Source organism: Malaya genurostris, chromosome 3 (genome assembly GCF_030247185.1).
Source record: "Malaya genurostris strain Urasoe2022 chromosome 3, Malgen_1.1, whole genome shotgun sequence".
In the NCBI taxonomy this organism is placed as follows: Eukaryota; Metazoa; Arthropoda; class Insecta; order Diptera; family Culicidae; genus Malaya; species Malaya genurostris.
Window position 1 is genome coordinate 120,737,071 of NC_080572.1, and position 25,452 is coordinate 120,762,522.

At 36.0% G+C, this 25,452-nt stretch overlaps 2 protein-coding genes across 3 annotated transcripts in view; both read left to right on the forward strand.

The window, feature by feature from the left end:
* Positions 1-318: 318 nt before the first annotated feature.
* LOC131436268 (uncharacterized) lies at positions 319-1,167 on the forward strand. The gene is made up of 4 exons (XM_058604891.1): positions 319-487; positions 549-626; positions 697-762; positions 832-1,167. The coding sequence occupies exons 1-4, from the start codon at positions 401-403 to the stop codon at positions 991-993; spliced, it is 393 nt and encodes a 130-aa protein (XP_058460874.1). The 5' UTR covers positions 319-400; the 3' UTR covers positions 994-1,167.
* A 6,803-nt stretch (positions 1,168-7,970) lies between these two features.
* The window catches only part of LOC131435041 (zinc finger protein 28-like), a 30,826-nt gene continuing 13,344 nt past the window's right edge, over positions 7,971-25,452 (forward strand). The window contains exons 1-4 of one of the 2 annotated variants that reach the window (XM_058602513.1): positions 7,971-8,174; positions 8,235-9,339; positions 9,396-9,628; positions 9,686-9,814. In XM_058602513.1, the coding sequence (XP_058458496.1) occupies positions 8,001-8,174; positions 8,235-9,339; positions 9,396-9,628; positions 9,686-9,814 (1,641 nt within the window). In that variant the 5' untranslated portion in view covers positions 7,971-8,000. Of the gene's footprint in view, positions 8,175-8,234; positions 9,340-9,395; positions 9,629-9,685; positions 11,397-25,452 lie in introns of those variants that run through there. The other variant, XM_058602512.1, reaches the window with a different exon arrangement.

Genomic DNA, 25,452 nt, shown 5'->3' on the forward strand with positions numbered 1-25,452 from the left:
AGCAAGGACAATGAAAACGTGTATATATGTAACCAGACAAAATTAATGCATGACGTCCAATGAAAAACAATCATAGCGCTTCAAACTGTGTTAGACATAATCAAAAGAATTAAAACTTCATTAAAAAGGCACTGCGCATATCGTACACGTATGTACAGTACATGCAAATATTCTTATACTATTTTAAAGCAATAAATCAAGTTTAAAACTAACAACATGTTGATGATATTTCCTTTTCCGCTGTTACTAGCTCGCTACTCTTCAAAACATGTTGCGTAAAACGCTAAACAATAAAATTGCTACCGCTTACAAGCAGTCACCAGATTTATCTAATAAACCAATCTGTTTTTCTGGTGTATAAAAAGATTCGCAATATGAGGCGACACGTATCATTGTTAGAATGGAACGTCGAAGCTATACTTTGTTTTTGTTTGCGCTAATTGTACTTTTAGGTACAGTCTTGGCAACCAATGAAATAACTCAAAGGGTAAGCGATTTTAAGCTAATTAATTCATTAGTTATGCTAAAATATCTCAAATTCGTCCTAGGTCAAGCGAAGTCCACAAATGCCCGACATACCACCACCACCAAGTGATTTCCCGAGACCACTGATAGCACTTCAACGGGTAGGTTATCCGTTATAGCTATACAATTTGTATCGAAGTAAAGCAGTAAGCCAATGTTTTTATTTCACAGATGATTAGACAACCATCTCCTCAAGGACCGCCCGAGGAGGATATTCCTCCTCCACCGGAAGCAGAGGTAAATTATTGAATAAAATAATATATTAACAGATATAGACATATCAACTATTTTTGGTTTCTTGTGCAGAACCTCCAAGTGCATCTCCACCGCCAGACACGTGCTGCATCTAACATCAATATGAATAGTAAAAGTGAAATAGGAAACAGCACACCTATGTTAATGGAAGAAGCCCGCAAAAAACGCGAAGCACGTGGAACAGGTGCAAAACTTCCTAACCGTGGAGGATAAGCATCTACAAGCTTATCCCAACATGGATAATAAAAGGGTGCTATTGTTTCTATATATTATGCTGTACTTCCTTGCATAAACGACACATAAAAAGCACTCCTAACGGACAAATTTTAAGAAAAAATATAGTTTACTGATATTGGAATAAACTTACTTTTTGAACTTTATGAAAAAGTGTAAGTTTTACTCAGACCAAACCCACCAGGTTCTTCATTTGGAATCATTTTTAATCCCTACATGGACATGCGTGTTTGACAAATGTTGAAACAAGATTCCTTATAAGCATCTAAACAGTCCTGAACTAAAAAAAAAATCCAGGTTAGCTTTAACGATGAAAAAACTGACAAGCCATAAAAAAAATTTTGTTGTCAATAATTGTTAATTGTCTATCATTGTTAAAATTCAAAAATTAAAAGGTGCACACTTAGGCTTGTTTGAAAGCTACTATTGGGTTGTGAATCATGTTCGAAAATCAATTGGCTGTCACTTCCAGTTCCGGAGGTATAATGGTATAAGTGGGGTAATCGACCAAACGCGTTGTTTTATTATGCACAAGCTTAGATTCATTTGAAATCGATTAACCCATAATATAGACTCTGTTTGTCTTGATTTGTATTTGTTTTGTAGACGACGATTTTACATCAATATCCCAAATGTATGCAATTATATCTTTGTATATACATGCGCTTAGTATATACATATTCTTAGTGTCAGTAGGACCCATAATACTAGCCATGCAATGATTCTGTACACTAACAGATCGGCTGAAAAGTTCGTATCGTTAGTACCAACCTTCAAAAGATACGTGTATAAATTTGACAGCTGTCTGATTATTAGTTTGTGAAATATTGCATTTTGAGTGAAGCTACTTTTGTTATTGTGAAAAAAATGGAGAAAAAGGAATTTCGTGTGTTGATGAAACACTACTTTTTGATGAAAAAAAAGTGCCGCCGATACCAAAAAATGGCTTGATAAGTGTTATCCAGACTCTGCACCGGGCGAAGCAACAATTCGTAAGTGATTTGCAAAATTTCGTACTGGTCATATGAGCACCGAAGACGATGAACGCAGTGGACGTCCGAAAAAGGCCGTTACCGATGAAAACGTGAAAAAAATCCACAAAATGATTTTCAATGACCGTAAAGTGAAGTTGATCGAGATAGCTGACACCCTAAAGATATCAAAGGAACGTGTTGGACATATTATTCACGAATATTTGGATATGAGAAAGCTTTGTGCAAAATGGGTGCCGCGTGAGCTCACAATCGATCAAAAACAACAACAAATTGATGATTCTGAGCAGTGTTTGGAGCAGTTATATCGAAATAAGTCCGATTTTTTTCGTCGATATATAACAATGGACGAAACATGGCTCCATCACTTCACTCCGGAGTCAGCTGAGTGGACTGCACGCGATGAACCGAATCCAAAGCGTGGAAAGACTCAACAAACGGCCGGTAAGGTAATGGCGTCTGTATTTTGGGATTCGCATGGTATAATTTTCATCGACTACCTTGGAAAGGGAAAAACCATCAACAGTGACTATTATATAGCGTTATTAGAGCGTTTGAAGGACGAAATTTCAAAAAAACGGCCTTATTTGAAGAAGAAAAAAGTTTTATTTCATCAAGACAATGCACCGTGTCACAAGTCGATGAAAACCATGCTGAAATTGAACGAATTTGGCTTCGAATTGCTCCCTCATCCACCGTATTCTCCAGATTTGGCCCCCAGTGACATTTTCCTGTTCTCAGACCTCAAGAGAATGCTCGCTGGTAAAAAAATTTAGAAGCAATGAAGAGGTAATCGCTGAAACTGAGGCCTATTTTGAGGCAAAGGACAAATCGTACTACAAAAATGGTATCGAAAAGTTGGAAGATCGCTATAATCGCTGTATCGCCTCTGATGGCAATTATGTTGAATAATAAAAACGAATTTTGGCAAAAAAAAAAATGTGTGTTTCTATTAAACGATACGAACTTTTCAGCTGAACTGTTAAGAATCGGCTGCGAAGTCTGTTGAAACAGAAAGGCCAAGTTCCACAAAAGGAATGTAATGCCAAGACTGGCGCTACGGATTTCGATATTTAAGCTTCTCTTCGTCAAGCTTGTGTTCAATTTTTGTATGCACGCAGTTATTTTTATATCGTTCCTCTGCCATTACTACCATTCAGCGATTTCGATTGAAGCGATAAACTTTTTCTCATTGTTAATCAAGATCATCTTAATTAAATTAGAAATTAATCTTAAGCACTCAAAATTTACCCTGGGGTAGTTGCAAATTTCTCAGGCGAAAACGACATAAAATGGAATTTCATCCCAACTCGCATGACATAAGATTAGAGCACACCAATTAAGTTTCAAATCGTTTTATAGCGCGTTCTGTCTTGCTGTCTAGCAACAACCTACCTCTGATATGCTACACGTAGAACTGAAACGTTAGCTATAATTTCGCTTATATTTATAGATTCGCGTGCTTCCAACAGCTTCGTTTTTGCATCGATTGACCAATCAAAGTGATGCTTTCGCATTGATATATCGCATAATCCTTCAAAACCGTCGTCTACGTTGGGGAAATCCGGTATGCCGGAGATTTTTAGCAGACAAAATAGGACACTGCTAGTTATTAATCAACATTTCAGTAATAAATAATTGAAAATACATGCCTATAGACATTAAAATCAATACGTAGAAATATTTCCAATCAATTGGTGAAATAATATTACTGATTGATACTAAACTGACTGAATTGTAAGTGTTAAAAAGCTGATCACATTTCTACTTCTACACGCAGAGAAATGGAGCATGTTTAAAATAACAAAACCTGTAGTAGATATTCAAAAGTGATTTATGATGCTTTCTAGCTAGAATATGATTATTTTTTCCTTCAACATCAACAATTTTCTCTGTTTGATTTGAACCAAAATTTTGGTCTAGTCAAGTATTTGTTTCGGGTGATTTTATTTATGAAATAAACTAACTATTTATTACATGTCAACCAAAGTTGAGTTGATGTTATCGACCATGTCTACGTTGATTAAATCCTGCTATACGTTTATATCAAGAAAAAATTTGGTTCAATTTATCTATGATCGAATTTGTATTATGATCAAACTAACTTTATTGTTAAATTGAACCAGACAAGTTTCATTTCTTATAAACCATAGCAATTTTTTCCCGCGCGAATAAGCCAGAGCATTTTTTCTCCAGCGGTTGAAGTGTGTGTGTGTGCGTTTTTTAAGTGAAATTTATTTTCCAGGAATTTTCAAAAATAGAAGCGTATGTATTGTTAGTTCATGATATTTATGAAAATTCACATTACATAACAGATTTATTTTACAACAAATTATTTGATGCAGAGATCTTTACCGGACTGATGAAGCACCAAGTCATTGAATACTAATTTAAAGGCCAGGACTTGTGGTATGTGAATCATTGGATTTTAGTAATTTGGTAATTTCAATCAAAAACTTGATTTTTATGAATTTGAAAGCGAAATAAAAGTACTATCATAAATCACCTTCTGAATTAGTTTGAAAGAAATCATTTTATTCTTTAAACAAACAAAAATGTATGATTATAATATACAAAATCAGAGTTGAAATAGCTAAATTTTAGTTCATTTATTTCTATCAAAAAGTTAGTAAATTCGCTACAATTATTAACTTTAACTAGGATTCGTTCATTTCGAACTAATTTTCTAAATTGAATTTACTACGAAATTGTTTGTCAAGTAATTGATAGGAACGCACAAGTAAAATATTTGTTATTTTTATCAAAATATAGATTTAATCGTACTAATCCGTTGAGAAAAATTTATTATCATGTTTTGTAGTTTCAAGCAGCAAATCAAACCTGATTTTCGAAATTAACATTTATTTCCCGGCATCTTTCTGTTATTTCAAAAGAAAATTACAACCAACACATAGAAAAAATCTCACCACCTGTCCATTCATCATAGTGATTCAAGATAACTAAGCACAGACCCTGTCAGCTTAGAGAGAAATCAGTCTTCAGTTCAGCTACGGTTTATTTGAACAATAAACTTTGTTGTATAATTGCTTGAACAAAATCATAGGTAAAATGAATCAAACTTTTTTTGGTATAAAGGTAAAACAAATTTTAATTTAAATAGATTTGGCAACAAAATCAACTCAACTTTTGTTGATATGTAATAAATAAGTATTTTATTTCAACACTAGCTGATTTACCCGGCGTTGCTCGGAAATGTTTCGTGAAGGCAAGGCCAAAAAAAATTCTAGAAAATGTCCTTCCCATTGATACTTCGATTGAACAATACTCCGTTCATGTTCAGATTGCGAATGATCAGTGTCTCACCTCAGATCTCACAATAATCATAATTTTATGGTATTCTCGACAAATTGGGTCAGTTTTATATTTGAACATTTTCGTTAGAAACATTTGAGACACCTTTTTCTCTATATAAATACTTTCTTAGTAACCTCCGAGTTTCATATGTATAGGTGCTTGTAACGTACTTGAATTATTATGCATATGTGCTTGTAACGTAACGGAACGGAACCGTAGACCGGGAACCAGGATAGCCGGAATCGGTTTGTTTAGTTACCTATCAGTAGGCTACGGCTATCGATTTGTGTAATTTTGATATCAGTTTAGATTTTTTTGCGTATTTTGTTTCGCCGGTTCCCGCTTGTGAAGAATTCTGGCAACCGTCAGATGGCTGGCTGCATTCCGGCTGCTGTCAAAATTGTTCAGGCGAAATTGCGTCATTATCTCGCCGTACGTGTCTTGTTTATTTCCCTACTCTTTCTTTTTTCTTTTTTTTATTCGGCTTTATTTGATATTCGTCGATCCCGCATGTACGACAAAAAACGAATCTTGAGACGTGGTAAATGAAATTGAAATATGGGTATGTTTGGTAGTGAGAAAGTAATGTTATTGGCAATAACATTTTCCATGATTAGTATATAACGTGCATAACGTACGGTAAAATGATTTCTTTGTGGAATTCCACTAGTAATCCTCGAATAGTAGCCAACAAGGTGAAATACTGTTTCCACTGCTGCGCAATCAACCGACACAAAACAATTTTGACACCGGCATATTACACCGAATTCTACTGCCCAGAAAAGCTAGCAGTTGAAGTGTACGGATGAATCGCTGGAAGCAGATCATTGTCCTCGTTCGTTGGTTTCATTCATAGTTTCGATTAAATTCTGAAAATATGCATTTCTGCTTAATTTGGACAAAGTTTAACACTAATAGAACTATTCCACCGCTTTCAAAACATGTTTATTTGTTTTGGGGTTCCATGGTAACTAGTCCATAGCAACTTAAACAGTGTTGCTCGAGAAGATTATTTTTATCATTTACAAGGGGTTGCTAGATTTGTGGTAACTGGCGGTGAATCGTTAGCGAACAGTTTTAATGCTGATTTTTCGTCGGAGTGCCTGGTCGTGTCGTCGGTGAAACCTTTCATTTGAATCTAAGTTTGTTGATATTCGTCAATCCCGCATGTACATACAAAAAACGAATCTTCAGACAAGATTGAAATATGTGTATGTTTGCTAGTGAGAAAGCAATGTTATTGGCAATAACATTCTCTATGATTAGTATATATAAAGGGCAACAACTTATTGCCTTTCATTTGTACTACCAAACATACCCATATTTCAATCTCATTTACCTCGTCTCAAGATTCGTTTTTTGTACGTACATGCGGGATCGACGAATCTCAAATGAAGTCGAATAAAAAAAGGAATAAAGAAAGAGGAGGGAAATAAACAAGACACGTACGGCGAAGATAATGACGCAATTTCGCCTGGACAATTTTGACAGCAGCCGGAATGCAACCAGTCTTCTGATGGTTGCCAGAACTCCTCACAAGCGGGTGGGTCAGTGTGCGAAGCAGAGATGCCATTTATACAGATTTATCTGTATTATACAGATTTTTACATGCACGTACAGATTTAATACAGAGTACAGATTTCTTACAGATTTCTTAAATTTAATACAGATTTATACAGATTACACCAAAAGTATCAAGGAAAAAATTAAACTATCTATTAGTATTTGAGCTATCTGTTAGTATTTGATTGCAATGACGAGATAAACGTTTAGGAATCAACGTACAAATCACTTTTTTAAATATATATTTTTTGTGCAGATATTTAATGAAGAACACTGAAATCTATTTATATTAAAATTTGTAACTAAATTGAACTTAAAGTTAGATAAGTCTTGGCATCATGAAACATTATTGCCAGACTGACAGTTGTATTACCTGACTTGACGTTGTATATAGGGTTTTGAAAATCCATCTCAACTTATGAAGTGAACATTTTCAAATTAGACAAGTATATGGCACCATAATTCTATTTTTGTTGATAGGAAAAAAAACTATAAAATTTCGTCGATGAATATAATATAAGATATGAAATTTAATCTACCACTCTATAACCATAATCTATTGGAATAACACCTTTTAACATAATTGTATTGTAGAAATTTCATTTTATTAGCGAATACAGATAAATACATATATTTTATAAGAATCAATACAGATTTTCTATGAAAATATCTGGCATCTCTGGTGCGAAGCGTGAAAAATCTGACATTTGTCAGATAGCCCTGGCAACGCTGGTCGAGCGCGTAGATTTGTTGATTATCTGCAGAGATGCCAGGTCTGCAGATTTGTCTGTAAATCTGCAGATTTGGGGTATAGTGCTGCAGACATTTTTTGTTGTGCAGACTTTTGAAATTCTCGCAGATTTTTACAGACTTTTGAAATTCTCGCTGACTTTCATCTATATTTACAGAAAAATTTGAAATTTCCGCGACCTTTTTTTTTTTTTTTGCTCGCCAAGTCAGTTTTGCATGTTATACTTTATAGAGAAATTGCTGCCAGCAAGCCATACTTGCTGACTGCAGATTTTTTTTCAGATTTACAGACCCTGTCTGCAGACATTTGAAATTTTTACCTGGCATCTCTGATTATCTGTTTGTTTTCGATAACAACGGTTCAAAATGACTGGAACTGTGCAAAAATTCGACTTGGATATGGATTTGGATAAAATGTGTCGCATTTGCTTATCACAAACTGATGCCAACGGACAACTTTTTAATATATTTTCTAATGCGATTGTGGATGGTTTTCTAGTAAGAATTCCGGATGTAATATTCTTCTGTGTGGACATACAGGTAGGTATTTGGTCAAAAGTCTATTCTGTAAACTGTATTCTTCGAAACAATACATTCAAGGTTAATGATGCTGAGGGAATGCCTAGAAAGATTTGCCAGATCTGTAAAGGACAACTATTGAGTTTCTATATATTCAAACAGAGATGCAAACGAACTGAGAAGATATTGCAGCAAACTAAATCTTCCAAAGAAGACTGTGAACAGATAATTCCATTCAATGTACAAGAAGGAATGCAAAATGTAGTGGAATCCATAGAATCTCCGAAGATTTTGAAAGTTTCAAAAACTGTAGATAACCTCGACTCGAAAAGTACAATCAATACCAAATTGATTGGGTTGAAAGCACCGCCGCAAAATCAATGCCGATTGTACGAAAGCAAAATCGATGAATTAGACCATTTGAAACAAAATGCTCCTTATTGCTTTGATATTGATTTTGAAAAAACTTGTAGCTCGGATAACATTGACGCATACATTACGAATGATGACAATGAATTAGCTAAGGACGTCAAACATTCGGAATATGTCACACCTACGTCAGAAAATGAAGAACATTTTTGTTTGGATACTGCAGATACATTGAGCATTGATAATACAGCGCAAAGTGACAACTGCGATACTGAAGATAGCCTGCTACAATCAAACGAAGCAAAAGCTACAAAAAATATCATTTGCACCATATGTGGAAAAGCTATTAAAGGTCATGCACGGTATATAAGACATATGCGCTTGCACGATACTAGCACTAATGTAGTCGAGTTTTTTACATATTTCACTTGTACCGTGTGTTACACGATGTTCATCCAAAAAGATCAATTCTCGGAGCACATAAGGTTGTATGAGCATAATCAAAATGATGATCCTTCAGAGAATCACGGCGAACTTCCATACAATTGCAGTGTTTGCTCAACCAAACACTATGGGTTTGATCGTATGAAACAGCACCTTTTTTCTCATTTGCAATCTTTTCAATGTCCTTTCGAAGGATGCGGGTGTCAATACGGCTCTTCGGCGAGATTGGCAATTCATATTACTAATAAACATATTGAGTACGAATCGTATGCATGTCGATATTGTGGTTCAGACGAATTTGATTCTATGACGGAGTTACAACAACATCTTCGTGTTAAATGTACCGAAAAGAAGCATCAGTGCAATCATTGTGGTAGTATAATATTTATCTTATTGGCGTACAGATAGTTAACAATTGTTTGTATACAGAAAAGAAGTTTCTCACATCACGCTCTTTGGCTCAACATTTAAAATGTTTGGAAAAAACTCATCATTGTCTCGAATGTGGGAAATCCTTTGCTCAACCAGGTGAGCTCACGTTGCACCAAAGAACGCACAATGGCGATCGACCATTTCAATGCACCATTTGTGGAAAACGATATAGAACCGCGTCGCTTAGAACTGCTCACATGGATTCTCATATTGATGGCAAAACGTTTGAGGTTTGTAGAAATACTATTAGCGTATTTTACATTCATGATATATAAACGTAATTTTAGTGTCTCTTATGTGGAAAAAAATTGCAGTCCCGCACCTGTTATCGTAATCATGTCAGACGACACTCAGAAGAGAAAAAGCATGGATGCGACATATGTTCAAAAAAATTCTACACCAAGTATAACGTTAAGGTACATAGGGAAAAGGTTCACAAACTAGAATCGAAATAATCGTGAATAAATTAAACAATGCAGTCATCATATCATTTTTTTGGCATTAAAAATGCCTTACTCATCACCATATGGGGCCGGGTGTCAATTAAAAGTTTCAACAAGAGTCGCGTAACCGTGTCATAATTTTGAACGGTAATAACTCGGTCATTTGTTGATGGATTGTTATAATTTAACAACCAATCGATTCGGAAACTTTTAACTTAGACATGTATGACGACGTTGTATCAGTATTTCAATAGCATACTATTGAAAAAATGGTTGGAATCGACCTATGTTTTCATCCACCAATCCCTGTTGTACAAAAGGACGTCAACTTCTTGTTCGGCATAGGAGGCTTTGCGTCACGCATAAAAAACAGCGCATCGTTATGCGTAGTATGCAGAGAAATCTATAAATATAGGCTGCACAATATTTCTTTGCCTAGTTGATGTTTGACTGTGAATGAAACAAATAGCTTGTCCAGTGAGCTGATGACTGGATTGTATATGCTTTCATTCGCTGGATTGTTTTTGCATTATGTGTTGGTGAAATTTCCTGTTGTCTGCGCAACACCGTGTTCGCTTGAGTATCTTATATTATTTGCATCTAGCTATTGAAGAACCGAATCAGCGTGGTTACCGATTCTTTCGAAATATTCTATATATTTAGCAAATTTTTGGTCGATTTTGCCATTAAAAATGCCTTACACTTTGCTTCCCGAGGCTGGGTGTCAATTTAAAACATGCACAACTAATCGCGTAACATTTTTCTGTCATAATTTTGAACGCTTTTAACTCAGTCATTTGTTGATGGATTTCTATAATTCAACAACCAATCGATTCGGAAACATTCAACTTAAACTTATGAGATAACGTCATTTGAATATTTCAATTGCATACCATTGAAAAATTGGTTTGAATTGAGTATTTTATTTTGGTTCTCTGGTAACTATCAGGCCAATTTAGAATTATCGGCGATAGATTTTTCGGATCGAATTTGCAGCACTTGTACCTCGATGATTTGTTAATGGATCCTCATTTAAATGATTCCAAAGCTTCAATATTGTAAGCATAAAAATGTTTTAATTTGTCAACGGATTGGTTTGCATTCTTAAATCTTCATTCCTATACGAACAAAACGGTGGCGCGAAAATGGATTCAGTATAAAGTTGTGTTATGATGATAATCATAGATACTTCTTTTTCATTAAATGTGTCAGAACAAGTTGTTGTCCCACCAGAAATTAAACGCTTCAAAAGATTCAAAATTAAATTCTGTAACTTGTCTAAAAGCGGCCTCCTCGGTTTTGTAGTATAAATGAGTTCCACAAGCTCACATATACAGAACAATTAGATGCAATATCATATAGTATCAAAGATAAACTCAAGGTAAGTTTATCTGCGATTTCACATGTATCGTTCGAATAGGAACCCTCGTAGAATCTGGTGAACCGCCAGTTTTAGTTTAATTATTATTTGCTTCAAAACAATAAGCGTCAGATGGCTACACGCGTTGTAACTATGACAATGTTCATTCATGTGTTAATAACATCAAGTTACAATATGAACAAAATTTCGGAATTTTGTTGCGTATCTGTGTGGGTGCAAACGAGTTTATAATAACTAATGTATAGTATGCCATGACAAATTGCGGTAGACATCATTGCACCAGGTCAAGCGAGCTGTAACAGAATTGCTTTGGACATTTCACCACGAACAACCTTACAGGTAAGAAGTGTACCGCTCTGGGTGATTCCGTTTCCGATTAATAGTTATAAAATGCACAATGGCGATCCTGCCAGGAGTTGCAATTCAAATAGCATAGTTATTCAAAACGGAAACGGAATCACCTAAAGCAACAGAAAATTATTCAAATATTTGGCACAAAGGTTTTCATTTTCAAATGAAAAAAAAAGAAGCGTCGGTGGAGATTACGTAACGTTGAAAATAACTGGAACAAGCGGATCATTATGGTCGCGCATCATAAGCGGACCAGGAAGGTCGCGCATCATAAGCGGACCAGGAAGGTCGCGCATCATAATCGGACCAAGAAGGTCGCGCATCAAAGCGGACCAGGAAGGTCGCGCATCATAAGCGGACCAGGAAGGTCGCGCATCATAAGCGGACCAAGAAGGTCGCGCATCATAAGCGGACCAGGAAGGTCGCGCATCATAAGCGGACCAAGAAGGTCGCGCATCAAAGCGGACCAGGAAGGTCGCGCATCAAAGCGGACCAAGAAGGTCGCGCATTAAAATACATTTAAAAAAATGTTGACGATTTTTTTTAATTGAAAAAGGTGGATTCATAAAATCGCGCATCACATAGCGGATCTGGAAGGTCGCGCAAATATTTAAATATAAACGAGCGAACCGAAAACGTCGCGCATAAACGGAGCAAGCAACGTGGCCGTGCAAATGAAAAAAAAAAGAAAATTAATGAGCGGATTTTCAATAATCGCGCATCGTAAAGCGGATCGTTAGATCGCGTACATTTCAGTTATAAGTTATCTCACGCATATATTTTTGTGTATAATTCCAGACCACAAAAAGGCGTTAAACTAAAGTAATATGGCAAACGACGGAAAATATGTCCGATTGGGCAACTCAAAATACATACCAATATTCGGCTACAATCGTACTATCTGGTACGCAGATTTTCTCGTTCAATTGTGAAACGAAAATGGCCGAAGAGAAAATGAAATGAATGAAAAAGCGGATCACTATGGTCGCGCATTATAAGCGGACCAGGAAGGTCGCGCAATTTTAATAAAAATGGCGGATTCTCGAAATCGCGCATCACAGAGCGGACCAGGAAGGTCGCGCAAATATTTAAATTTAAATAAGCGGACCGGAAACGTCGCGCACAAAAGGAAGCAGGCAACGTGGCCGTGCAAATAAAAAAAAGCGGATTTGAATAATCGTGCATTGCAAAGCGGATTTTGAGATCGCGCACATTTGCTTCGTAAGTAATCTTACGCGCATATTTTTGCGTGCAATTCCAGACCACAAAAAAAAGTGTTAAAAGCAAGATATATGGAGAATAACGGAAAATATGTCCGATGGGTCAGCGGTACGAGCAATGCAGAGAATCAGACGACATTTGACGCATCTGTTGATCAGACTGACGAGGAGTCAACGATTTCAGTAACGCCGTGCAATTTGAGCATGTTATGCTTCAGGTAGTGAAATCGAACTCGAAAACATGTTGACAATGATTTAGAAAATGTACAAACAAATAATGTAGGAGTTTCGCTTCGCCATCATGATACACCACACACAAAAAAAAATTGTATTTTACAGGTGTACTCATAAAGACCTGGAAAATTTCATTTGTAATGGCTTAATTTTTTTTTCCATAAGTACGTTTATTTAATAGGCAATATGCTTAAGTTTTTCTTCGCCGTGGCATCCACAATATATAGTACTTTAAACGTAATACATTTCGAATATCATATTAGTATGTTTTTATCAAGCGATTTACTATTACTGGGACATTGGATAGTCTACCTTGGGTACGCAAGAAATTTATTAGTTGAGATCTGACATCACGATACTCCACGCATGTCCAAACGACATGATCAATATCGCGATAACCTTCGCCATAAGCACAATGATTAGTCTAGGAAAGTCCAATTCGAAGGAGATGTGTAGTGATTGGACATGAGTCTGGATATCACACGAATGAAGTCCCTACTCACATTCAGTCCCCTGAACCATGCCTTTGTCGATATTTTAGGAATAATTGAGTGCATCCACCGACCCAGATAATCTATATCCCAAGAAGCTTGCTGGCAAGTGTTCTTTGGCGGGACGCGCTATATAATTCGTTGAAAGCAATTGGTCTCTCATGAGTTTCACCCTCAAAAGCACCACGTTTGGACAAACTCTTTCATTGCCTAGAATGAAACAATAAACCGGGAGCCAAAACTAAAGTAATTTGATAATTATTATTCAATATGTCGTTCAGACACTGTTTTATTTTGCCCAAGAAAAATGATTCATTTTTGCCAGCAGCGTTTGAGCGAATGGCTTCAATTGCACTCAGACTATCTGTGAAAAGAAAATAATGGTTTGGAGATAATGTGACGATTACACTCAAACTATAATGAACTGCTGCTAACTCTGCTATATAAACAGATGCAGGTTCTTGAAGCCTAAATGAGGCCGAAACATTATTGTTGAACATACCAAACCCTGTCGCTTTTTCAATTCGCGATCCGTCCGTGTAAAACATTTTCTCAGAGTCAATAGGACTGAACTTACTTGAACATATTTTTGGGATTTCCATCGAGCGTAAGTGTTCCGGAATTCCACGCTGCATGGATGTGTCGAAAAATTAAGTTGAGTCAGTGACATTTAGGAGGCTGTGACGGATAGGAATATATCTTGAAGAGTCGATTTCCTGTAACATATGGATAAAATATACTGTCATGAATCTTGTTTGAGATTGAAACTCAACTAGCCTTTCGAAGTTATTAATAACTAAGGGATTCAGTACCTCACATGCTATTAGCAGTCGCGATGAAAGCTCCTAAAAACGATCTTTCAATGGAAGAACTCCTGCCAGAACTTCAAGACTCATTGTATGTGTCGAATGCATCCAGCCTAAGGCAATTCGCAAACAACGGTACTGAATTCGCTCAAGTTTGATAATATGAGAGTTTGCAGGGGAACGAAAACAAACGCATCCATATTCCATCACTGAAAGTATCGTTGTTTGATACAATTTTATTAGATCTTGCGGATGAGCACCCCACCAAAATCCTGTTTTTTTTTTCGAAGAAAATTTACTTTTTGTTGGCATTTTGTTATCAGATACCTAATGTGTCCTCCCAACGTGCATTTGGAATCAAACCACACTCCGAGGTATTTGAAAGTCAAAACCTGTTGGATCATTCTTCCCATCATATGAAGCTGAAGCTGCGCGGGATCATGCTTTTTTGAAAATACGACCAGCTCCGTTTTTTCCGCAGAGAATTCGATACCCAGATGAACAGCCCAAACGGACAAGTGATCTAAGGTATCTTGCAATGGTTTTTGCAGTTGTCTTAGTGTACATGGGGTTAGCTGTCAATGTCATTTACGTAACAATTATAGAGGAGCGGACAGAAGCAAAATCAAATATCCATCTGTTCGAGTATTCCTCACTCTCATGTCCTACGTAACGATTCCTCATTCGACTGGTCGTATTGACAAACCTTCGACAAAATGTCTCCAATAGCTGCATTTCTTGGCTCGAAGTATGTTCTTGTACTTGGTTTCTAAAACAAGAATTTTTCAAAGTTCTGAAGAGTTCCTCATCCTCGTTTTAAAAACGTTTTGAAAGCATTTTTTTTCGCGTGTTTAGCACCTGAGCACTCTTTGTCCCACCAAGGGCTTGGAGGCCTTCTGTTAGACGATGGACCAAGAAATCGTTTGGTTTGGGCTTGTTCTGCGGCCTCCAAATAATGGCTTAATATTTTACTAGTTTGATTGTAGTGCATGAATTTTACTAGTTTGATTGTAGTGTGCATTCGGCTAGCGGGTTAGACTGTATGAATACAGATGTGTTCTTCTGTTGCTCAGTCGATCAATGGACGTACTTTGTAATCCGATTATTCTCAGTTCAAGTCACAGCGGTCGCAATCATAACCTTCTTTTTATTTCAATGAATTTCATGTCATGGAATTTTAGCTATAATATTGAATGTTCTTGCACGTAAAATTGCTCCATTTATGTGCATTTGATAAAATATAAAATCACAGGATTTTTTCGAAGTGTGCAGTGTTAATTCTACATCGTGGATCCGAGCGATATACCACTCGATACACCCAGGGATGCCAAAGGTTAAAAAAAAATCTGTGCATTGCGAAAAATCTGAAAACTTGAGTGAAACTGTATGATTACACTGAAACGTTATTCCTTCTCTGACATAAGTTCTCGTATATCGACCTATAAGATTATTTTATTTGTTTTTATTTTGATTTATTAGAAGTAAAGCTAAGAGAACTAGTATTACATTTTTTTTTGAGAAGAGGGTGGATGTGTGGGTGCAAACGAGTTTATAATAACTAATGTATAGTATGCCATGACAAATTGCGGTAGACATCATTGCACCAGGTCAAGCGAGCTGTAACAGAATTGCTTTGGACATTTCACCACGAACAACCTTACAGGTAAGAAGTGTACCGCTCTGGGTGATTCCGTTTCCGATTAATAGTTATAAAATGCACAGTATCCATTCCGTATATTTCTAGTATGCCAAAGCGAAAATCAATGTAACTAAATATTTTATGCGGACTGTTTCACATGTTTTCTTCCTCGTATTGTTGCCATATTATTTACCGACACTTTCCGAAGATTATCGACGATTTTGAAGGATTAATAAAATTACACCATTACTGAGACTACTGCCCTCCCTTTGGTTGGTGGGCTTGACGGTATTGCAAACATCATCACATACAATCAATTAGCGTTACAATTTGATAAAGATATGCGTTACAGTTTTTAGTTTCATAATTGAATTTAATGAATAATATATGGAACGACTTGAATAAGATGTTGATTGCATTACGCTCCAACATCCGGGGTTGGAGAGGGCGGTAGGGCTTAACTGAGCTCTTTTTTATGTTTTATTTTCATACTACCGGCCCTTATTACCAGTGTGAAGTGAAAATTAAGTAGAGTAAACGTATCCCAATTGGGTTTCACACGATGACAATAAATGAACGGTAAATCGAATCCATCTTTGACGTTTATTGGTGGTTTGTGTACCATGGAATACTGTGGAATGAAATAGAATATTGTAGAATATAATAAAATAATAATGACCGAACCAATGAGCAAACCACTGATAGCTGTCAAACGATGTTCATCCAGTTTATATTGTGAGGATGTATCGTTTGGGACCTGATGGGTGAGATGATGTGTGAATGAAATGTAAGAGTGAGTGCATGCAAGAACGGTAATAAAGGCCACCGTTTCAGCTCAGGACTAACGATCGACCAATAGAAGAGATAGAAATTGGGTAACGGTACCCCCATTCATCTCAAATCCATTAGTCATTTCATGTACGAAAACCATTAGTTAGAGTGAGATCTGTTATCTCTGTTTGATAGATTAATTTCAAGAATAACATGAAATCTGGAGCATTTTTTTTTGTTCGTTAAAACAGCAGTATTGAATCATTTCTGAACTACTTTTATGTGCCATTGCTTCTTACAGACGAGGCAAAAATTTTGTATTCGATTTTATCTCAATAAATTTATTGAAAGTCGAGTAATCGGTAAAATAACATGGTGACTCTACTAATGAGATGACTATTGGCACACAAATTTTAGTTAGAATCTATTAGAATAGAAATAGTAACTCAATGTTGTGATGCTTGCTTGTGGAATACATGTAGGTATGTATGCATGTGTGTATGCGTATATGCCTGTGTGTATGTATGTGTTTTTGTGTGTACAACATACATTATACCGTTCCCTCGGGTGTGTTGTATCAAATTGGTTGCGACACATTTCGATTGCGAGTCAGTGTACCAGATGTTCAAAAGTGCCTGAGCGGATGGTAATATACTGTCAAGAATTAACCGAAGATAACGAAATGTGAACATGCTGTAGCAATACTATTAAACCCAAGTGTTATTATCATTCAAATAAAAACGCATGTCCTCAGTTCTTATCCGTCAAACCATGATGAGCTGCTCTACAAAGATCAATGAAACACTAATTTTTTTTTTTTTTTTTTTTTTGGAAACGGATGACTGGATGAGGAACAAGAAATACGAAAATGCTGAAAGAATTAGAAAGGAATATTGGTAAGAATATAAACACCATTGCATACAACTAACTTTTACATTTAAGGAAGCAACATAACATGCCAGCAAAAGTACGGAGTGAAAAATGACAACAAAAGACACGAATCACAGCTGAATAGAACACTGGAATTAAGGTAAAACAGAATACAAACTATGAACAAAGGTAAGAAAACCAACATGAAGAAATAATAGAAACTGCTGGGTAACAATGTAATTTCCTCATATTGAAAGAGGCGTTTATATGGCGCGCATGCGATAATTCGGCCTGATACAAATTAACGGGGAGGGCTATACATTTTGGACAGGGCTGTAAAAAGCTGATTGGAACCCTTTCCCCACCAAAATGTAATATAAGGAAACTATAAGGAAACCATTACTAAGACTACTGGTACAACATTCTCATGGATCAATTAACTGTTTATAAAATTAATAAGTTCATCCAGTGAACGACCATTATTAGGTTAAAACTGGGGGTAAATAAACGATATAAATCAAATCAAATTAATAAGTTTGTACGTTTCTCGAAAATTATTATCATAAAATAAAATAGTTTCATTTGTTCAGGTTTAAATCTTTAGGTTGTTTGTATCTAAAATTGAGCTTTCAAGTAGCTTAGTTTAGTGTATCATCATCATTATCATCTTTATTTTTGTATTTATTATGAAGACCCTAGAAACGTTTCATTTTTAATGTTAATGTGCTCGGTCGTGTCTTGAATACAACCGTCTAATTTTTTTTGGTATATTGTCGTTAACCAGTTCGAACGCATAAGTGGATAAGGTGGTATTTCAAGATGAGGTGCAAACGTTCCATGTCTGGTGTAACAAAAGCCTTTTGAAACTAAACGTCAATAAATGTAAAGTAATAGCTTTTAGTAGGAAACAAAACACACCAGATATCACAATTAAACTAGGCGATCAAACAGTACAAAGATGATCTAGGAGTAATTTTAGATAAAAAGTTGACTTTCATCGATCACTATAATACGATAATAGGCAGAGCTAATAACATGCTTGCGTTTATAAAACGCTTCAGCTATAATTTTCGCGATCCTTGCACGACTAAGCATTATATATTGCCTACGCAAGGTCTATACTTGAATATTGTAGCATTGTTTGGTCCCCATTCTCAATCACTCCCAAGGAACGTATAGAATCAGTTCAAAAGCAATTTCTATTATTTGCACTCCTTAAGTTAGGTTGGGCAAGATTTCCTCTACCATCATACAAAGCTCGTTGCATGCTCATTGACATCCACACACTAGAAGAGCGTCGAGAACAATTAATGGTTTTATTCATACATAACATCGTTACACATCGGATTGATTCATCTGGACTTCTGTCTAAACCTAATTTTTATATACCTTCCCGACAATTACGAAACCGAGCTATATTCTATATAAGTCATCATCGTACCAACTATGCTAAATTTGGCCCATTAAATCAAATGATGTAAACTTATAATAAGCATTGCGGAGCAATTGACTTTACAATGACGACAGCCCAGCTCAAACAATATTTTAATTCAATACGACCTAGGTCCTAGAACATAATGCACATTAATGTTTATTTTAGAAAATATCACACGTGTTAAAATGTAATCAATACAATGTCTACTATAGTTTGACGACAAATAAATAATGTCCTTATTTTATTCAATGCAATTAAAATTCAATAAGACCCAAAACATGCCAATGTTGTTTGGATAAATTCTTTCCTAATATGATGTTCAATCAAGCGGAAGGTAAACCAGACTTTTTCTCCGCCCTAACCTCTGTTCTGCGTCAGGTTATGAGCCCAGCGCATGGAAAAAGTAACGCCATTTTGAAAATCGGATGTATATTCTATTTTCAATTTAAATTCGTCGCGACATCGTAGTAATCGTCATTCGACTGATGTTCCGTATACGAAATGGAAGGAAATCGGTTTTCGTTGCAAAAATTGAATAACAGCAATTATCCGACTTGGCGATTCAAGGTCGATTTGCTGCTCGTTCAAGAAGAGCTCTGGCGCTATGTAAGCCCTGGTGAGAAGCCTGAAGATGAAGATGACGAAGTGTGGAACGCTGGTGCTAATGCCCCGTTTACACTTCTGCTGGCTGCCAGCATGCTGGTGTCAGTGTACTGCCCTCTTAGGAAAAAAACGTTCAACGGTGGTCCTTCGTTGGTCTAATACTTTGGATCATTGGACCACAGTTGAACGTTTTTTCCTAAGAGGGCAGTACACTGACACCAGCATGCTGGCAGCCAGCAGAAGTGTAAACGGGGCATAAAGCAAGAGCCACGATTGGACTATTGCGATAAAAAATTGCTGGATGAAGCTGCGAAACGACAGATCGCTGGATCTGATACGCCATTGAGAGTTAGTAACAACAAGAAGAAGAAAAAAAGTATGGGTGTGTAATGTCCGAGACATAACTAGATGTCGTGAATACGAACAAAACTGACACTCTTTCTTTATACTTCCGAACATTAATTAGTTGATCGATTGTTTGAATTATGCAAGCTTTCCCTTTTTATCACTTCTAGAATTGAAAACGATACACCTAAACTAAAGTACAGATTAGTTGCATTGAACATTCTGACATGAGTGACGAGTTGAGAGCGAATCTGTTCTGAGTCGGTTCTATGCATTTTATATAGCAAATCAGAAGAAAATTCGAACTACAACTGGTTGAAAAATGGGCCGTATACAGTATAGTGAAGGAAAATTTTGCATAATTCTTTGGGTATACAATTATGGTTCAAAATAGCAACATGCAGAATTTTGATGTCGATTATGTCATTTTGGATTTGAATATTACAATAAAAGAAACTACCAAAGTGCAGTACCGGATTAATTTCTGGCATTCAGAAGGGCCAAATTATGTAATCCTCTAAGATATAAAGCACTGTTTGGATATAAACGATATTAAAAACTGTTGTGAGTTTTGCACTGCAAAAATTGCACAAAGCTAAAGAAATTATCCCAGATTTGCACTACACTGATGGTTTTAATTACCGATTTGCTAAGAAGAAATCTTTATAGTCCTTTAGATAAAATTTGGAACCATTAGAAGTTCTTACTGATGATGGTGGGAGAACTTCACCTCGACATCCAGTTCCGTCTGAAGCACTAGAAGAAATGAACGATTTTCAATCAAAGTTTACCTTTTATACTCGCCCAGTAGATAATCGGAACCAGGCTTCCCAAATGTACCGCCGCGCGACATTATTATTGAGGCTGTCTTTCCATGACAGCCTTGTCATAGGTTTCATAACGACAGTCCTTAGAAAAATAGTGCTGTACAGCCAACGTTGCCGTGATTCACTTCGTTCGACAGTTCATTCCATCTCGAGACATTTTGTGGTGGTCCACGAAAGCCGAAGAAGTATGAAGTTCTTGCTGTTGCGATAGTAAACTTCGGGAATCAGTCACTGCGTTGTTTCTCTTGGCCAGTTCTGCGACTGTAACCGGTGCGGTCAAATTTATTTCTCTAGGTTTGATATGACGATTCGAGGCAAGCATGTGGGTTTTTAGTTCTGCCTTTGGTGATTGCTTTGCGCAGCGGTTGATCGTTGCGCATAGCAACCGTTGTTAGGACATTGATAACAATATAATTGATGATTAATAATATACGAAACTACTAATACGAAACAGATTGAAGAACGGACTTTGGTTTTAATAGTTAATTTTTATATTTTTAACGATCTTCTATGAATCGATCGATCAATGAAAATCAATAAAAAGAAAAGTTTGTTTTGCAGAAATTATATTCATAATTAAAGAGCAATGTATTTCAACAGCTGAGACAGCTCGGCGTGCTTAATTCAGGCAGTTTACGTTCTGTTTGTGGGCTGTAACCAGTGCAGTAAAACTTGTTTCAATTCAATTGAAACTGAATGTGGAACATATTGACGATCTCTCCACTGCAGTAAACTTAACTCTCTGACACACACAATGTTTACTGACGGCCCGAACGAGCAGCATTCAGTTCATCACTCGTTTCTCTTCAATCGAGGCTCAGTTTTATTACCGTCAGTTGATCTCTTGAAGTAACAAAATATCTCTTTCAATAGTGTGGGAGCGGTCTTCAAATGAGGTTCATGTAAACATTCGAATTGGTTCAAGATAATAGATGAAAGACTAATCAGAAAGCTGAAATGTCAATCATAGAATGTGATGTGATGTGATGTGAAGTGAAGCCACCATCAGTTCAAGGACTTGCCAGTGGATGCGGGTAGACTTACAGTAGCCCCGATATGACTCATCCATTCACTTTCTTACTATAGCTGTTACCGAAAAGCGAACAAAAAGGTTGGGCGGATACGTAAGTAGAGACACTTACTCGTATTCCGCGGGAATAAAAGATGCTCTTCCAACCATAATATCCAGTGCATGGATGAAGCATATCGCTATACATGCTTGAACCCGCCTGATGGTTTGTTTGAGAAGGGCGCGTCAGACTCATTTCAAACCTTCAGAAGGAAACAAGTTTCCTTCAAGTGACTTGGGCTGGCTATCCACAATCCCTCGTCCAGTCGTCAATTCGTCCGATGCCCTGATGCTCCCTACCCTTTACGACCCCGTGCAAAATGTTTTATATTGAAAAATACAATGAAACATAGTGTAATGAAATTAATATAACATGAAAAGATATAATAGATTACAAAATAATACAATATAACATAATATAATATAATATATTTTAATTTAATATAATATAATACAATGTCATACAATATAATATAATATATCATAAAACAATATATAAAATAACATTTAGTGTAGAGTGTCAGTTATGCTCTTCTATCTTCGCAATACTGCAGGAAGTAGAATATTTCTCTTCTAATAACAATAATAATATCCACATCTATAAAAATAATATATGTTATTATTATTGATGACAAATTAATAATAATAACAGTAAATATAATAATGAAAATAATAATAAAAAACGAATCTAATATAGTACAATGAATTATATAATAAATAATAGAATGAATAAAATGATATGTTGCGATATGCTATGATATTATATTACTTGAATTTATATGTCATTTCTCATGCTCTCATTCTGCCCTCAACGCATTCCATCGACCAATTGTCACCACAGACACACGTGTAGGCATGAAACAGGAACCAGTGAGGACCAAGCTCACCTTGTGACGACCTTGATAGTTAGTTAAAAGATTACTTTAATATAACTGATAATGATAATGATAACTTATAAGGAAAACAAATTTATATTTTGCGCAGAGGTACGTAGTACTACTCATAATAAACCCTATAATATAATATAATATAATATAATATAATATAATATAATATAATATAATATAATACAACATAATACAATATAACATAATATAGTAGAATACAATATAATATAATATCATAAAATATAATATAATTATATAATATAATATGCTATGATGCAATGCAGTATAATACCATAATAACCTAAAATAGTGTAAGACGATAATATATGAAACAATATGTTATGATATAATATAACAGTTAATGTCGCAGTGTAAGTTACGCTCTTCTCATAATAAAAATAATACTAATAATACATGATGTAATAAACGACAGAATTATATGTTACAATATACTATGATAAACATTGCACTTTAGGATGGGCTTCAACCTACAAGCCATTTCGCACCCTCTCATTCTGCTACTAACGCAGAAGGCGATAGCACCCAGTCGACGCCGTTCTATTGACCAAATGTCATCATAGACGCTCGGGGAGGCATGAGATAGGGACTTGTGAGGACTTAGTTATCTCACCATTTGACGACCAGAAATGTCAATCATAGAATACACATAAATTAATTGTTTCCTCCTTCAGTTTTCATTTTTAATACTTTACTCCATTTATAATTCTATTCGTTCGAATCTGCTTACTACCAAGAGCGAAGACACTGAAGCAGCTATACCATTTGGCACTTGAAACTGAGCAAGCAAAACTTCAAATGACTAGATACGATTATTCAAATGACGATGAATTCCGGGAGCTTCACTTGAAAATGGCAGCAAAAGCCAAATGAATTAGAAGAGATACCACCAATCGAATAAAAACCTTGAGTGCGAAATTTGGAGTCGGAATTTGCAAGGCAAAAATCATTTAGAAACATCTTATTTTCAGGTACCGTATAACAATGCTTTGAATGAAAAAATCCGGTTCTTCCAAAAAACATGTTTCCAAGCGTGGAATGCACCATGGTTGCCCGTAACAGATTCGAATGTTTATTTCGTTTTATTTAGAAAAAAAGTTGTAATTCACCATGTTATGTAATAATGTCTTTCTTGAGTAATATAGTCTCTTTCCAGACATATCATGTTATCTTCTATATATGAATAGCATAGTGTTTCTATTAACATGGAATATATTCCAAAATACATATCGGGTATGGTACGGTTACTTATATGATATAGGGTTGTGCTGATAATCTACTGAATCATTTTGTTCCTGTTAGGCAAAAAATTATCTTATTTCCAGAAACGGCATATTAACTACCCAACTAACCAAAAGTTCGGATAAAAGGGACTGATTTGGCTTAAGCAGCTCTCAAAGTTAATCAATAGCATTCTAAGCCCATTTTTAAGTAATTATCCACACTTGAAAGTTCGCGCGACGCAGCGCAACGAACTTCTAAGCTGCTTCTAGAACACATTGTTCAGCTTCTTTGCAGCGAAAAAGTTCACGCGGAACTTGTTCTGTACTTTCAAGTTGCTAAAAGTACCACGTGCACTCTTAAGCAGCGAGAAAGTTCACGCAGAACTTGTTCTGTACTTCGAACTGTCAAAAATTGCCACGTGTTTTCTTAAGCAGCTAGAAAGTTCACGCGGAACTTGATCTGTACTTTCAAGTTCTCAAAAGTTCCGCGTGTACTTTTAAGCAGCAAGAAAGTGGACTTTTTAAGTAACCCACTTCGAAAAAAAACGTTCAACGGTGGTCCTTCATTGGTCCAATACGTTGGATCATTGGTCCAATGAAAGTCCAATCAATCGTTCAACGGAAGGCCAACACGGGACCTTCGTTTGCCGATTTTGAAACAGACCGTTGAACCGAATGCCATTTTTTTCGTTCAACAAACCCGGCAGACAGAGGTCCATTGTTGAGCCATTTTTAACATGAGGAGTTGGAGCCCCGTTGGACTAGTTTTACTGCAGAATTTCTGAAGTTTTTTCCACTTATTTGTTTAAACTAACAATACATACCTGCACAATACTTCTACTTCACGTAAAATTACAACAAATTTTCTTTCTATGTAAAGGTAACACTTAATTTTTACACTATTTTTGCAAGACAAAAAACAACAACAAACCGTTCCAGCAAATTGAACGAATATTTCGCGCAATATGTCTTTCAACAAGCGCTCAAAAACCAACAAAATTGAATGGCCTGCCGAGATGGAATTGTGGAACTTCTGATTGCTTGAGTATTATATTATTTTGGTCATAGCTACCAGAAGTTCACGACTTTTACACACGTTAAAACTGTCACTTTACATTGTAACATTTAAAACTCGGTTAAAGCGTATCTTTCATCAAGCAGAAGCTTGTGTTCAGTACATTTTGAATTCTTTAACTAAATGTCGTTGTTTGCCACAGAACTTGCTATAAAAGTAACTGAGGCCCAAATTTATAGCTGCCGTTAAAAAGACAATTTCATGTAAACTTCTAGAAGTATCTTAATCATTTCCTCTATGTCCTTTTACGCCCAATCCAATTTTGGAAATGTAGATGTTGCAATCACGAGCCGCACGCAGAAGAAGATGCGGTGCCTTGAAATTTCAAACAATTCTCGTACACTGGTACTGATCATCTCTTAATTT